This window comes from Dromiciops gliroides, chromosome 3 (assembly GCF_019393635.1).
Source record: "Dromiciops gliroides isolate mDroGli1 chromosome 3, mDroGli1.pri, whole genome shotgun sequence".
Classification (NCBI taxonomy): domain Eukaryota; kingdom Metazoa; phylum Chordata; class Mammalia; order Microbiotheria; family Microbiotheriidae; genus Dromiciops; species Dromiciops gliroides.
This window is the reverse complement of record NC_057863.1, coordinates 54716433-54733309: the sequence shown is the minus strand read 5'-3', so window position 1 is coordinate 54733309 and position 16877 is coordinate 54716433. Positions and strand designations below refer to the sequence as shown.

The 16877-nt window shown below is 41.6% G+C and overlaps 1 protein-coding gene and 1 long non-coding RNA gene across 3 annotated transcripts in view; one reads left to right on the top strand and one right to left on the bottom strand.

Moving 5' to 3' along the window:
- PCOLCE2 (procollagen C-endopeptidase enhancer 2) overlaps positions 1-7216 on the bottom strand; it is a 104178-nt gene extending 96962 nt beyond the window's left edge. Inside the window, exons 1-2 of the mRNA XM_043991042.1 lie at positions 6872-7216; positions 5284-5392 (exon numbers count right to left, since the gene is read on the bottom strand). Of these exons, the coding sequence (XP_043846977.1) occupies positions 5284-5392; positions 6872-6957 (195 nt within the window). The 5' untranslated portion in view covers positions 6958-7216. The remainder of the gene's footprint in view (positions 1-5283; positions 5393-6871) is intronic.
- LOC122745641 lies at positions 6541-11042 on the top strand. 2 transcript variants are annotated; one of them, XR_006355478.1, is made up of 4 exons: positions 6541-6673; positions 7353-7456; positions 7912-8019; positions 10900-11042. It is a non-coding gene; the product is annotated as an uncharacterized LOC122745641 (long non-coding RNA). The 2 variants fall into 2 exon arrangements; XR_006355479.1 differs by lacking the exon at positions 6541-6673 and adding an exon at positions 6858-6977.
- Positions 11043-16877: the final 5835 nt, after the last annotated feature.

Sequence of the window (16877 nt, the reverse complement as noted above, 5' to 3'; positions counted from 1 at the left end):
TTGTGAAGAAAATATTTTGTGTGCTTCTTTTCCCTATCTAAAAATTTTTATTGATATTTTGTTTTCATATCATCTTCATTTCCAACCCATTCCCTAATCCCCAGAGAACTATGTCATGTAACAGAGAATCTAAAAAAGAAAGAAAAAACAAGAGAGGGGAGGGAAGAAGTTCAGCAGAACTAAGCAGCATATCAACCTGAGTCTGACAGTGTATGTAGTATTCAATACCCATAGTTCTCCATCTCTTACAAAGAGGGGAGGGAGGCACATTTTCTCTTCTCTTCTTTGGGGTTGGGTTTTGTCATCATAATTACAGAACATCAAGTTTTGTTTGTTGTTTCTTATACTGATGTGGTCATTTTGTATGTTATTTAAGGAAAACACTTTGTAAACCTTCGAGCACTATGTAAATAAGTTATTATTATGATCACCATATACCCAATTAGGAGCCCAGTGTTCCAACCTGAAGGATCCAGCTTTCTGCTAAGTTACTCTACAGTGACATCACTTGTATGGCAGCAAACATGGGTACTTGGCTGTGTTTCGAGACATAACCACGGGTGGGAACAACAGCCAGCATCTTCTACGTCTCCAAGTTATTGCTACCATTTCCCAGCTGCATTCATAAATGCTTGGAAAACAAGATGAGCCCATGTCCCTGTAGGTTTGAAACTATATCTGTATCTACTATTCCATCTATTCTCCTGGAATCGAGAGGAGCTATAGAAAGATTCCCCCCACCCCACTCCACCCCATTTGCTGTTCTGGAGACTATGTAGACCCACCTTGAGAAGTCGAAAGGGGACAAATAAATACCCATCTGAACTTAACTTCTGTTTCCAGACTTATGGAGCCTCACTTCCCTTTATGTGACCTTTGTTTGCAATCATGGAGTCAGTCTTCACCCTCTTCTTTTCCTCACATTCCCTCCTACAGCTAATCAACTGTCAAGTCTTGCTGCATCTACCTCCATGGTATATCTTGTATCTGTCCCCTTCCATGGCCTTTCATTCTAGTCCTCATCGCCTGTCATCTGGACCACTGCAATAGCTTCCTAATTAGTCTCTCTGTGCCCAGTCTTTTCCCCTCTCCAATCAATACATCTTTGGAACACTACGGTCTTCAAAATACTCTTCCTAAGGTACTAGTCTGACCGTGTTATTCTAATGCTCAAAAATCTCCAGTGGCTCCCTATTATTTCCAAGATAAAACAAAAACTTGTCCTCTTGCCACCTAAAGCACTCTCGCTCTACCCCAACTTTCCAGACTTTATGCACCCTGTGTCCCAGCTAAACTGGCCCAATGGCTGCTGCCTAAACTCAGCAGTTAATTTCTCGCCTTTGCACAAGGCTTTTTCACAAGCCTCGTATGCACTCCTTCCTCACCTCCTCCTCTCAGCTACCTTAGCTTCCTTCAAGGTTCAGCTCAGGTGCCCACCCTCTAGAAGAAATCTTTCCTAATCGACCTAGTGCCTAGTGCTCTGTCTCACCTCCAATTATTTTGTGTTTCCTTATCTTTGTACATACTATAACCCTCCTGTGGAATGTGAGTTCCTTAAGGGGGAGGGACTGTTTGTTGTTGCTGATTCGGTTTGGTTTTGTATCCCCAGCACCAAGGACAGTGCTTTGCATGTATTAGGGGCTTAATAAGTGCCTGTTGAATAGAACTGAAGGGTTACAAATAAATCAGAGCTATCCAGAAAATTAAAGCTGCCCAGCTGATTCCTTCGTGGTAGCCAAGTAAGCCAGTGTCAATGAGGACCCCTGTGACTCAGTCCTGCCAAAGCTGTAACAGTAACCAAGAGCACGCACTGAACTCTACTTGCAGTTCTCAGAACAGAGCAGATATTTTTATAGCAAGAAATCAAAGTGATTTCCTCTTGAAAGAGCACAAACTTCATTGGCTAAAATCAAACACTCACTTCAAAGCTTTTTTTGTGTTCTAAAAGCAGTTTGTGTAGTTATTTGTACTACATGGCTCATGCATTCTGAAACTACTGTATCTTTGAAAGAGGATTCCTGTTTGGCAATCAATCACTCTAATGTCCTTAAGTGGGTTTGACCTTGTCTGAACTGTGAAAACCACAACTGTGTTCTTTTAGAGTGACAATGGGATGGAGTGAAAAGAACGTTGGGTTCAGAGTCAGAAAATCTGGGTTCATATCGTGGGTCTCCCAAAGAACTCACTCAGTGACCTTGGGCAAGTTCCTTGTTCTCTCTTGGTCCATTAGAAAGTTCCCCTATTAGATTGCAAACTCCACAAATGCAGGCACTATCTTTACTTTTGCATCTGTCTCCATAGTTCTCAGCACATAGTAGGTACTTAATTAACCTTCCTTCCTTTCTTTTTTCTTCCATCCTTCCTTCTTGTTTCTTTTCTTCCTTCTTTCATTTTTCTTCCTTCCTTTCCATTCCATTCCTTCCTTCCTTTTCTTTTTTCTTCCATTTACCCTATGATTCAAGTAATTTATATGGAAATGTAGGCATAGTTGCAATGACTCTTCTAATAGCAAATGGAAATATTTTAAAAATATTTTGAGCTAGTTACAGAGACTGAAGCATACTGTGAGGGGAGGACACCATGCCACCTCACCCACTGGCTGCGAAGCAATAAACCATCTTCACAAAGCAAGGCATCTATCCCGCCCACTCCCACACCCCTAAGCCACCTCCCCAAAGCAGTGTCTTTTCTAGCAGAATCTCTCATCTTCAGATGTTGATGCAATATCGAACTCTATTTCATTTCTCTAGAAAAGCAGAGGTGGTGAAGCAACTAGGTAGCTCAGTGGATAAAGCATCAGCCCTGGATTCAGGAGGACCTGAGTTCAAACCTGGCCTCAGACATTTGACACGTACCAGCTGTGTCAAGTCACTTAACCCTCATTGCTCTGCCCCCCCCCCAAAAAAAGCAGCAGTGGTATAATGGAAAGAGGTCTTTTTAGAGTCAGAAAAAAAACCTGGACTGGAATCTTGCTTTTGACATTTGCTAGCTCTATGATTGGTAGGCAAATCCTTTAGCCTCTGTTTTCTCATCTAAGAAAGGTAGATGGTAATACTTATTTTGAGTTGTTATGGGGATCAAATGTTTGTAAGTCACTTTGCAAACTTTAAGGTGCTAGATCTTTTTTTTCTGTAATCATTCCAAAGGAGAGTTCTTTTACTAACCACATTAAAACCTCAAAGCACAATTTAATTTCTCTCATCCACTTATTGCCACTTACTCCTTAACATTTAACACATTGAATAACAACTCAAGACACATATAAAAATTTCATCATTTAAGCTCTTCTCAGAATCATATTTCCAATCCATGCTTATTTCCAAGTCATTTTCTGGCACACCAATCCCAGGAAGCTACTGCCCTCTCTTCATAGTCTAAATTTGTGCACTTCCTTCCAGTCTGTCAGGCTGGGGAATTAACCACAGAAGGACATTTACCTAGGTCTAGCAAAACTTCCACAACAGATGAGAGACAAGTTTATTTATAGGAGGGCATTTGCCCAGGGAGCCTTCTCAGCGGAGAAGCCTCTGCAGGCTAGGGCCTCTATAGAAGTGAAGAACGTATTTCTAGAATCTTGAATCTTCTCATCTTATGGGCAGTCCTGAGCTCAGTGTGAATTCAGCCTGTTTTAGTGGGTAAAGTTATACTGAATGAAGAAAGCACTCAGTAAACCATATTGCACGACTGTTAGAATGAAACCCTGTGACCAAAAAAAATACAGTGACTATCAAGGGAAGTGGCAAAATGACTAAAGATCCCTGTGTTTTGTCTGCTGTTAAAGATGAGGCATTTTCATATTGCCTCAATCTCTGTTTTTCCAGAATCTAACCATGACTCAACATGATACTCATTGTGCTTCCCTGCTTCTGGCAACCGATGTAATAATAATAATAAAAAACCCACAAAAAAACAAATGCGTCAGGCTAAAGTTGTTTCTCCCCCCCCCCTTTTTTTTTTGGTAGCTTGCCTTTTCTGGTGATTTCAATGGGAGGATACAACATTCTTCATTCTTCTCAGAGATGCCAAAGTGAGGGACTACCCTTTGTCCCTCATACAGAGGAACCATAGTACAATGGACAGAATGTTCAATTTGGCATCAGGAAGATCTGGGTTCCTTGAGAGCAGAAAATGTTGGGGGGGGGTGTTTGTTTTTCATATTCTCATAGCTTAGCAGAGTGCCTGTAACTTAGGAGAAGCTTAATAAATGCTTGTGGACTGACTGACTGACTGACTGACTGACAGATGGACGGACTGGGTTCAGATCCTGCCTCAGACACTTACTATCCACATGAGCCTGGATAAATTCCTTAACCTCTGTCAGGCTGTTTCCTCATTTGTAAAATGGGGATAATAATAGCGCCTTCCTTATTGGGATTATCCACAGGCTCTAGTGCTATAAAGGACTTTGGAGGCCATATAGTTCAACCTCATTTTACAAATGAGCAAACCAAGGCCCAGAGAAGTGATGTGACTTCCCATGGTCATGGGTTCTAGATCTAGAACTGGAAGAGTCCCCAGAGGCCAATTAGTCCCATCTCTTATCTTATAGATGAGGAAACTGAGGCTCTGGGAAGTAAAATGACTTGCCCAAGGTCATACAGATACTAAAGGGCAGCAACAGGATTTGAACACAAGTCCTAAACAACAACAATGGGATCAAATGAGGTCCTAAAATGTCCTATATAAACAAATGTCACTTGGTATTATCCTCTACTGGTATCTATTTGGAGCAAAGTCAATACGATGAATTTGAACCATTATCATATAGTAGGAAAACCTGCAGCGATGTGACAATTTTCAAATAATCTGATATCCTCATTTCCTAATGCTGTATCAGAAAGCTGAGGGGTGTGAAATAGGCTTTGAGCAAAACTTCTACTTTAAAAATTTATCCTGGGGGCAGCTAGGTGGCACAGTGGATAGAGCACTGGCCTTGGATTCAGGAGGACCTGAGTTCAAATCCGACCTTAGACATTTGACACTTAACTAGCTGTGTGACCCTGGGCAAGTCACTTAACTCTCATTTCCCTGCAAAAAAAAAAATTATCCTGTAATTTTCAAAGCACTATCACATACACTTTGTAATGTACTTTAGTCCCTAAGATGAGAGAATACCAGGATTTCTATTAATAATCTTTCAAAGAGTTGAAGTCAATCCAGAAATTCACTATTACAGGTATCTCCTCCCCCAGCACACATCCTGACACTGGAGGGAAAACAAAGCCATTCTTCTTTGTCTTCAAAGCCCCAGCATCACAAGAATACTGTATTTAAAATGCTTACTGTGATTTTCCAAGTGCACTTGCTATTTGGAGGGTAGACTCCAGGGAACCCTTCACTGCCAATAAGTCCAGATTCTCCAGATAGAATGCCACCGCATGTGAAAACAGGTCTGGGAAGATTAAAACAACAAGAAAAAAGTAATACAGTTTCACTTGGAAATACAACCTACCACATTATCTATAGTCAATAACTAATCCCAGCCTCGAAAAGAAATGCTCGTGATGCAAATTAAGAAACACAAAGAATTTTATAGAATGCATACAAGTATTTTCAAAGACTGACTCTTGGGCGCTCAGTTCAATCGTAGTCCATCCTAATCATGATAAAACTAGAAAAAGCAACTGAATAAACAACCTCCCAAACAAGTAGTAAAAATCAAAAGGTTCGAAATGTTCAATTAATTCCCATCGACATATTTTTTAAAATCTCAATTTCTCCCGCTTATATTGAAGAAAAGCAGGGGCTGAAGAGTGTTTGTTGTTAGAATAGGAAAGCAAGCAGTTGACTGAAGCCAGAGTTGCTTAGAACCTGGCAGCTGTATTTCCCCCCTTCTCTCCTTTTTAAAGAGGTTTTTCCTATTAGCAAGGTGTCCATAGAGGAAAGAAGGATAGTGGTGGAGGTGGAGGTGGAGTGGGTTACAGGTAGAATTTGACAATACCCTAACTCTCAATCCTAGCTAAGTGGAGCAGATAGGATTTACGACCATGGGATAAATGAATTCACCTCCCAGAATGATGCTCAGGATTTCTTCTCTCTTTCAGTTCATGCTGTTTCCTTGGGCTTAAACCACTCACTGTGCAAAGGTTCCCAGAAGAGAAGGAAATTAAAGAGAGAGAGGTGGCCTCAGGGATCTGGGAATCCCTGTTGATTTTTCCCCTCCATTGAAAGAGGGGGAAGAGGGAGGACAGCGGGAGTGGTGAGGGAGGTTTAGTTTAATGACCCTAGTCAAGATAACATCACCAGCTGTTTGCCACAGCAGGAATGGGGCGGAGGAGGAGCGTGTCTAACTCCAGCGTGGTGTTAGCCCGGGGTGGGAAGGAGTGAGAGGGGCTACCGAGTGAATGGGAGCTCTGGGCTCAGGGAAACTGGAGGGGGATGGGAAGAGCACAGGGGCAGAATGCAAAGGAGCGCCACAGTCGGCAGAAACCCCAGTGGCTCTCTGAGCCAGAGCTGAGGCACGAGAGAGTTTGCCAAAGGGCTGGGGGGTCAGGGACGCTGGCAGAGAAAGGAAGCCCAATTAGCCGGTGCGCAGTCGTGAGAAGCTTTGGAGCAAACGGTGGTGGACCAGAGGGAGGTGGACAGGGATGCCGCGGGTGAGAGCTGAGCTGTCCGGCAGGAGGCTGACCCTGCGCATGAGGCTCTAGGGAAACAGACTGGGGCTCCTGGCGCAGTGAGTTAGAAGAGTGAGGAAGGCGAACGCACCAGGGTCCGGGGAGGTGGGGTTGTGCTCCCCTGAGCCCAAGCACGCAGCAGCAGCAGCAGCAACAGTAATAGTTGCTGCTGCTGCTGCTGCTGCTGCTGCTGCTGATCCTCGGAGTCCCATCCTCCCGCTGCTCCCCACGCGCCTCCTCTGCCCCAAGTTCTTTACCTCTCCTGTGGTTGCTGCCCGGAGACCTGAGACGCGGCAGCCAGCAGCAGCCAGAGCCAAGAGCGGATGCAGGAGGCGCCTCTCATGGCTGATGGAGACGCAAGGCGTGCGTACACACACACACACACACACTCACTCACACACGCAGTCACCCACACTCACACGCTTACTCTCACTCACACCCGGGAGGGAGGCCACTAAGTGTACATAGAGCAGACGGTTTTCGGGCAGGCGGGGAGGGCTTTTAAAGGGCGGGTTGTACACCGAATTTCCCTCGAGGAGTTTCTCTGGCTGCAAGAAGCTCCTGATGAATATACCATTTGTTCTCAGGGCAGCAGCAGCAAGAGGAGGAGGAAGAGGAGGAGGAGGAGGAGGCTGCTTTTCCAACCAGATCCTCCTCCTCTTCCTCCCCTCCTCCTCCTCTCCCCATCTCCGTGGTTCAAAACTCTCCTCAAACTCTGAATTCCAAACTTCCGAATAGGGTGTGGAAAAGAAAATCCCACTGAATGAGACCAGAGGATGGATTTGGCAGCACACTACATCACAGCGTGTTTATATGTGGGAATTTAATAAGGTGGGGAAAAGGTAGGGAGGTGTATTTATATGTCATTCTATTAAAGGAAGGTATTTGGACCTCTTGGCATTGCCCAACTGAGGGCTCAATTTTCCATCGCTATCTCCTCGTACCCACCTACTAAAAGGGGCCGGGGGGACCAAGCTCCAGTTTTACTTGAATCCTGCCCAGTTTGTTACTTTGCGCCAAGGTTTCATTTCAGTAGTTCCATTTTTTTTTAAGGGTGTGAGGGTGACTAAGGAGGCGACAGATGATTTCTGGGTGGGGATTTGTAATTGCATTTTCAGGTCTCTAGTTTCTCGGTGAATTGCTCTCTATAGAAGCAGGCCTTTCGATCAAATAAGACAGAATTAGAATGATCAAACCTTGGGATCAGGGTTGTTGATATAATGGATGTAAAGCGTTTTGCAAAATTTAAAGCGCATTGTAAATGCCAGTTGTTATTGTTGTCATTATTAATGATTAGCCTACAGTCAACATGTCTCCAGTCTGGTGATCGCTTCATTCTCTGAACTTTCTTCTTCACTCCTGCTGAGATCAAGCAATATTTACAACGCAATACTAGAGTATTCTGGTAAATGTTTAACAACCGGGCTGGTGGGGGGGGGGGGCGGGGAAGGGAATTTTATTCTTCATTATTAACACTTCCTTAAGTCTAGACAATCAACAAAACAGTTAATTAAGCCTGGATTTGAAAAGAGAGCAGATTTCTGAGGTTTAAATGGTCCCACTGAAAATTGGCTTTCCAAAGGTAGCATACCCCTAACTAAAAATGGTCCTGAATATCACATGACATTTCTCAAATAATGTTCCTTTGCTTGAGGGGTCACATTTTTTATTTAAATAGAGCCCTCTGCTGTTAAAAGAGTCTTTCACTGGATCAAAGGGTGGTGAAAATGCGTACAGAGATTCCTGGCTTTGCCCCAGTGCTTCTATGAAGAACAATCTGCCAGAAACTGGTTATCACAATTTGCTTTTTCACTTTATGGTCTTTTTTTTTTAATGGATTCAGCACTGGCCCTGGATTCAGGAGGACCTGAGTTCAAATCCGGCCTCAGACACTTGACACTTAGTAGCAGTGTGATCTTGAGCAAGTCACTTAACCCTCCTTGCCCCGCCCCGACCCATGGGTTCACATTCAAATTGATTGTTGAAAAAGCCACTTACCAATGTTTGTGATTAATGATGTTTTGACTTGGTGCAACAAACAATTGTCTTTTTTTTCTCATCATCTGGAGAAGTAGCATCCTTTACATTATTCACATTTCAAAGTTATTAAGTGTTATAAGTCATATTTGATCATACTTGATCAAAAATTGATTTCCAATACTGAAGCTTCAAGTGCTATGGTCATAAATGAGACTCCTGGCAAGGAAGAAAACAGATAACTGGCTCTAGAGACAAAAAATTCTGATTTATAATGGCATGGACATGCAAGGGCTTATAATAAGTCCCAGATTTTCCCAATGGGGTTTAGTCTGTATTACCTTTTAAAAAAAAATTAAAATGATGAAACAAGTAAATAACAAAAGCAAGACTAATTGTTCAGTTCTCTGAAAGAACCACACCCTGCATGACATTTTTAAAAAATGCATTACAAACTTTGGCAAATCATATTGCATTCTGAAACTTACACCCTTAACCAACTCAAAAAAATTGTTTAAATGAGGAAAATTTCTGGTTGTTTATCCTGTACACATTTCAAGAGAGATTGTATAATTTTAGATAACAACAGAGAAAGTTAGGGCTCAAAGTCATAAACTAAAAACATTGTTCCCTTTAGCTTTCCAGTAAACATGCTAAATTATATCATTCAGAATTCATATTTCAGGACAAGTTTGGATTCAAGATAAAAATTGTTTTCAAGTATTGAAAAAAATGTAGTTAGAATATCACATAACAGTAAACATTTCCATATATGCTAACTTGCAAGATTATGTTCCTAGTCATGATGTTGGGTTTTTGTAAATGTACCTAGTCATTCAGTGTTTTCAACACTGCTCATTTTGTTACTATTAAGGTACATAAGAAAACCCCCAAATAAATGTACTACGTGTTTTTAAGAGCAGTTCACTAAAACCCATATTAGCTATTAGCTACACATATTTTACTTGGAATCTCAGCTCTGACCAAAATTATAAACCCTAAATAGCTTGAAAAACTCTGTCTTTAAAATGATTCAATTCAAACTGGAATTTGAAATCAAATAATATATAAAATTTATTTTTAAAAGGGGAATAAATTATATATGGAGAAGAATCCTCATGGAGGCTCCAAGGAAACCAGTTCAACTCTACTCTGAAATCTCTGGCCTCCTGTCCTTTCAAGATCTTGCCTGACCAACCTGGAACCCTATATTAATCTTGCTATCTGCCTATTTCTCCCACTGAGTGAAACTAATGAAACTATGATAAAGTGATCTATCATACACCTATGCTAACTAATCTCAACTGGTTCCTTACTACATCAAGGAAATCCTACTATTTTTTCCAAATGAATTCCATTTCCCGTTCAACTCAACACTTGTTACAAATATTTTTTCCCTTCTGGCCTCCCACCCCATTTCTTTTTCCTACCCTTTTTACTATGAATCTCACCTCATCCTTCAGTGAAAAAAATGAGTCCACTTACCCAGAGTTTCCCCCCTCTTTCTCATTTCATATCTCTCTAAAACTATCTCCTACTATCTTCACCTTTACTGCAATCTGATAATGAGGAGGGTCTTCTACTAGACAAGGTCAAACCTCTCTCTATATATATCTTCTCTTGCAGATTGCCCACACTATCATTCCCATCCTATCCCCAATCTTTGATCTTTTCTTCTTCCCTGATGCTTACAAACACACCAAAGTCTTGGGCAGCCATGTGGTGTTCCTCTTCCTGAGTTCAAATCTACCCTTGGATACTTCAAGGTCTGCTACCATAATCATAGTAAATTATTTAACTTGAAAAGGCTACAAGCAAGAACTAAAGCAGAGGGAGAGTTAGTGTTTGACTTTATGTTCTCAGATTGTACGCTTAATGCAGTCTCTGAGGCTGAGATGCAACTAAGCATAGGTTGATTCTTTGCTGCTTATGCTAATTTTGGCCTAATAATTAACACCAAGAAAATACAGGTCCTCCACCAGCCAGCACTGCTCCATCCATATGTAGAACCATCAGTTATAGCAAATGGAGAAATTTTGAATTCTGTGGATAGGTTCACTTACCTTGGCTGTATACTTTCCAGGGATGTACACTTAGATGATGAAGTTGATGCACACCTTACTAGAGCTAGCCCAGCATTTGGGAGGCTCTGAAGGAAAGTGTGGGAAAGGAGAGGTATTAGATTGCCTATCAAACTGAAAGTCTACAGAGTTATTGAGATGACCTCCTTGTTGTATGCCTGTGAAAGTTGAATAGTACACCAGTGCCATGCCAGGAAACTGAATCACTTCCATTTGAATTGTCATAGGAAAATTCTGAAGATCATCTGGCAAGATAGGGAACCGGACACTGAGGTCATTTCTCAAGCTAAACTGCCAAGCATTCAAACTCAACTACAGAAAGCACTCTGATGGGCTGGCCATGTTGTTCAAATGTCAAATGTACATTTGCCTAAAAACTATTTTACAGAGAACTGACACAAGGCAAGTGCTCACATGGAGGTCAGAAGAAGTGATATTGTCAAAGTATCTCTGAAGAACTTTGGAATCAGTTTTGAGACCTGGGAGACACTGGCATAGGACTGTCCAGCATGGTGTACCCACATCAAAGAAGAAGCTGTACCCTATGAGCAAAGCAGAATTGTAGTAGCTCATTAAATGTGAGATATGCAAATTTAAGCTACCTTCACTCCAAATGTTCATATGGATTATATGGTAAAGCATTCTGAACTTGTCTTGGTCTGATCAGCCACAGTTGGACACACTAACCTTGACCCCAACATAGTGAATGTCATTTTGATCCTCTTCGAGAACAAAGGACAACAACCAGCTGTATGACCCTTAGCAAGTTACTTAACCTTGTTTGCCTTTGCTTCAGTTTCTTTTCTTTTTTTTTTTTTAGTGAGGCAATTGGGGTTAAGTGACTTGCCCAGGGTCACACAGCTAGTAAGTGTTAAGTGTCTGAGTCTGGATTTGAAGGTACTCCTGACTCCAGGGCCAGTGCTCTACCCATGCCTCAGTTTCTTCATCTGTAAAATGAACTGGACAGGGAAATGGCAAACCACTCCAATATCTTTGCCAAGAAAACCCCAAATGGAGGGGCAGCTAGGTGGGGCAGTGGATAGAGCACTGGCCTTGGATTCAGGAGTACCTGAGTTCAAATCCAGCCTCAGACACTTAACACTTACTAGCTGTGTGACCCTGGGCAAGTCACTTCACCCCAATTGCCCCACAAAAAAAAAAGAAAACCCCAAATGGAGTCACAAAGAGTCAGACATAACTGAACAACAGTATCTTTCCCTCCCTTCCAAGCTAAACTCATTAAAAGTCTGACTGTCTGTCTCACCCCCCCCACACACACACACCAGAACCTCCACTTTCTCCTCTCTCTTTCCAAACTCACAGCAATCTATTTTCCAATCTCATGATTCAACAGAAGCTGCTCTCTCCAAAGTCATCAGTGATCTCTTCTAACCTCCTCCTTTCAGTCTTGATCCTTCTCGCTCTCTGCTCTCTGTGGACCATGTTATCCTTAGGACACTGTTTCTTCTTTGGATTGTTATGATTATCCTTTTCCTTAATTCTCCTTCTACATGGCTAATGGTTCCTTCTCAGGCTCTTTTTCTGGTTCTTCATTCATATCGTGCTGTCCACTAACTGTGGGAATCCCCATGGTGCTGTACTGGATCTTCCCTTTTCTCTCTATATTTTCTCATCAGGAGATCTCATCACCTCCCATGTATTCAGTTATTATCTCTGTAGGGCAATCCCCGGATCTATTCATTCAGCTCTTGTTTTGTTCCTGAGAGGCTAATCTTTCTTCACATCACTAACAGCCTGTTAGACATTTTGAAGTGGGTGTCCCAAAGACATCTCAGACTTAATATATCTGAAACAGAACTCACAATCTAATTCTTTCCCTATCTCCAAACTCTCGCTGATGTTGAAGATGTCATTTTTCTTGCAGTCATCTAGGTTTCCAAGCATAATGCCATCCTTGATTCCTCACTCTCTTAGCCCATATATCCAACTTATTGTAAATCTGGCTTCTGCCTTTATAGCACCTCTCATATACATCCTTTTCATCCAACTCCTAGCCATTGTCCAAATTTAGGCTCTTAAACTCTTAGTGTTTTGCATAGAGTATGGCAATAGCCACCCAATTGGCCTCCCTGCCTTACATTTCCACATTTGAATTCATCCTCCACTTGGCTTCCAAAGTGATTTTCCTAAACTGAAGGTTTCTGAAGGGTAGAGTCAAGATGGCAGAATAACAAGAGCAGTACAGTGTCCTTCAAAATCTCCAGGGGCAGCTAGGTGGCGCAGTGGATAAAGCGCTGGCCCTGGAGTCAGGAGGACCTGAATTCAAATCCAGCCTCAGACACTTAACACTTACTAGCTCTGTGACCCTAGGCAAGTCACTTAACCCCAATTGCTTCACACACAAGAAAAAGTCTGTTGCTTTTTTAACCCAGATAAGCATAGGGAAATAGAGAAATCTAGAGGACAGGAATGGCTTTGAAGAGCACTCCAATACAGGGAGAGTCTGGGCATGAGGGCAAGAAAAGGTCGTAGACTCATATTGGGACACTTTATTGGGAAAAGTGCCATCTGCCAGCTTTGTAACCCACTATCCAGTTCTAGTTCCCAAATCTAGACAGACTGAAGAGGAGACCTGTGTCCAGGGGTGAGGTTCAGGGGTAAGGAATGATCACAGATCCAGGAAGTATACTAAGAGAGGAGCAAGTTTAAAAGCCAACAGTAGAAGCAGTGTGCTTCAGACCCTAGGAACAGAGTAAGCTCATATTTCTAGCTTCTAGCCTGGTATGAAATCTGCAGATGAATAACCAAGGCACGAATCCCAGACCAAAAGGGAGAATGTAGTTCTGTAACCTTGAACTAGAAGAACTTTCTAGCTGACTGATGGTAACTAAGTCCAGCAACAGCTCAGACCCAAACCCAGGTCAGAAGCTTTTAGAGCTCAAATCAGGACATCGATCAGACTTTACCCTGGATCAGGCCACTTTGGGAATACTGAAAGCTTGCAGGTACCCAACCTGAGCTGTCCCTGAGATCCTGAAATAACACAACAATCTATACTCAATAACACCCAAACATTCCCTACATAAAAAAACAAAGCATTTTCCTAATGTCAAGTCCAAAGTCAGGAAGTAGTCTGGAAGAATGATCAAACAAAAAACATGGTGCTCAAGACACAAACCTAGAAGAGTATGACATCTACAAGAAAAGTCTCAAAGAAAAACATGTTTGCCATAAATTCAACTAGAATTACTGGAAGGGATAAAACAAGAATTTGTAAAAACATTTTTATAAATGAAATTAGAGCTTGAGGAGCCAAAATGGTGGAGTAGAGGTAGCACTGAAGCCTAGCTCTTCCAGCATTCCCCTCCCAACAACTTTAAAATAATCCCTCAAATCAAATTCTAGATCAGATCAGCCAATGAAAGGTCAAGGTGAAACATTTTTCTAAACCAAGGTAACTGAGGTGGTTAGAAGGAGAGGTTTGTGGCACTGGAGTAGAGGCTAGTCCAGAGAACATGTAGTGGCAACACCAGTTGTGGGTCTTGGCAATGACAATAGCCCCATCAGCAGCTTCAGAAACTCTCAGCCCAGAGATGGAAAGGGTTTTGCACAACTGGTCAGAAAGAGATTACAGGGAGGGCAGCTAGGTGGCACAGGGGATAAAGCATCGGCTCTGCATTCAGGAGGACCTGAGTTCAAATCTGACCTCAGACACTTGAGACTTACTAGCTGTGTGACCCTGGGTAAGTCACTTAACCCTCACTGCCTCACAAAAAAAAGAGATTACAGGGGACCCCTGTGCTAGTATTGAGCACAAATCCAAGTGCTGTTTGGCAACTCAATTGCCTATCCCCATTTCCACATCACAGTCTCTGTGCAGGCAAGGGCACTAGAGTTTTTGGTGGCCAAGGAGCAGGGGCCCTGAGGAGCAATAGCATTTGTAGCTATGAGGGATCAGAGGTCCTCCCTAGGTAAGAACCAGAGCAAAAACTAGGAGAGCAATGACCTCACCTCTCCCCATATCACACCAACTTGGAAGCACCAAAAACTTACAAAACCCTAGATTTAGCTGTGAAAACAGCATCTCCAAAAAGCTTAAAGCTTGGGACAATCCCTTCCCCTCCTCGCCCCCCCACCCCCACCAAGGGGAGTAAAGCTCACCTTTACCATAAAGTTCAAAGTCAAGAAATAGGCAGGAAAAAGGAGCAAATAAGAAAAAAAAAAAAGAACCTGAACATGTGATGATAAGAGAAGATCAAGACACAAACTCAGAAGACAATGGTGTGGAAATAGCTACAAGTAAAGGCTCAAAGAGAAATTCATATTGGACAGAAGCCGAACAAGAATTCCTGGAAGATCTAAAGAAAGAGCCAAAAATATTTGAAAAATCAAAAAAGAAGGCTAGGGAAAAAATGGAGAAAACAAATCAGAGTGATGCATGAGAATTATGAAGAGATAATTAGCTTTATAAAAGAAGCACACAAAAAAACCTGAAGAAAATAACATCTCAAAAACAGAATTGTCCAAATGGTCAAAGAGGTACAAAATATCATCAATTAGGGGGCAGATAGGTGGCCCAGTGGATAAAGCATCAGCCCTGGATTCAGGAGTACTTGAGTTCAAATCCGGCCTCAGACACTTGACACTTAACTAGCTATGTGACCCTGGCCAAGTCACTTAACCCTCATTGCCCTGCAAAGAGAGAGAGAGAGAGAGAGAGAGAGAGAGAGAGAGAAGGATAAAAAGGATGGAGGTAGATATACAGTAATCATAATTGTGAATGTAAATGGGATAAATTCATCCGTAAAGTAGAAGCAGAGAGCAGAATAGATTAGAAACCAAAATCCAACAACATGATGGATATAAAAACATACTTGAAACAGAAGGACATATATGGAGTTAAAATAAGGGATTGGAGCAAAATCTATTATGCTTCATTCAGATGAAGTAAAAAAGGCAGAGGTAGCAATTATGATCTCTGACAAAGCAAAAGCAAAAATGGACCTAATTAAAAGAGATAATTATAGAAATTCCATCTTGCTAATAGGTATTACAGACAATGAAGTAATATCAATAGTAAACACCTGGTGAAGTGAATAAAGTCCCCAAATTAACAGAAAAGGAAATAGAATATTTAAATAACCATTGTTTATGAGGGGAAACTGATCAAGCCATAAATGAGCTCCCTAAAAAAAAAAACCTAGGACCAAATAGATTTACAAATGAATTCTACCAAACATTTAAGAAACAATTCGTTCTAATACTATATGTTATTTGGGGGGGAAAGGGAGGGGAAGGAGGTAGAGAGTCCCACCAAATCCCTTTTATGATGCAAATATGGTTTTAGTACCTAAACCAAGGAGAGCAAAAGCAGAGAAAGAAAACTGTAAACTAATTTCATTAATGAATGTTGATGCGAAAATAAAATACTAGCAAGGAGATTAAAGCAAGACATTTAAAAAGATCATATACTGGGGCAGCTAGGTGGCACAGTGGATAGAGCACCGGCCCTGGATTCAGGAGTACCGGAGTTCAAATCCGGCCTCAGACACTTAACACTTACTAGCTGTGTGACCCTGGGCAAGTCACTTAACCCCAATTGCCTCACTAAAAAAAAAAAAAAAGATCATATACTATGACTAGGTGAGATTTATACCAGGAATATAGAACTGGTTCAGTGTTAGGAAAACTATAATCATAATCAACCTTATCAATAACAAAAATAACACTAACTATACCAATAAATGGTTGTATCAGTTTACAACTTAACCAACAGTGCATCAATGTCCCTGTTTTTCCACATTCCCTCCAGCATCTGTCATTTTCCTTTTCTGTCACATTAACTAATCTAATGGGTGGTACCTCAGAGTTGTCTTAATTTGCATTTCTTTATATGACTATTGATAGTTTTGATTTATTCTTCTGAAAACTGCATGTTCATATCCTTTGACAATTTATCAATAGGGGAATGGCTCTTTTTTAATATAATTTGGCTCAGTTCCCTATATATTTATCAGAGAAACTTGCTATAATTACCACCTATCCCTTGGTTTCCTGCTTTCCTTCTAATGTAGAAAAACAGGGACATTGATACACTGTTGGTGAAGTTATAAACTGATACAAACATTCTGGAAAGCAATTTGTAACTATGCCCCAAAGGCTATAAAACTGTGCATACCCTTTGACCCAGAAATACCACTACTAGGCCTGGATCCCAAAGAGACTGAAGAAAAAGGGGAAAGGA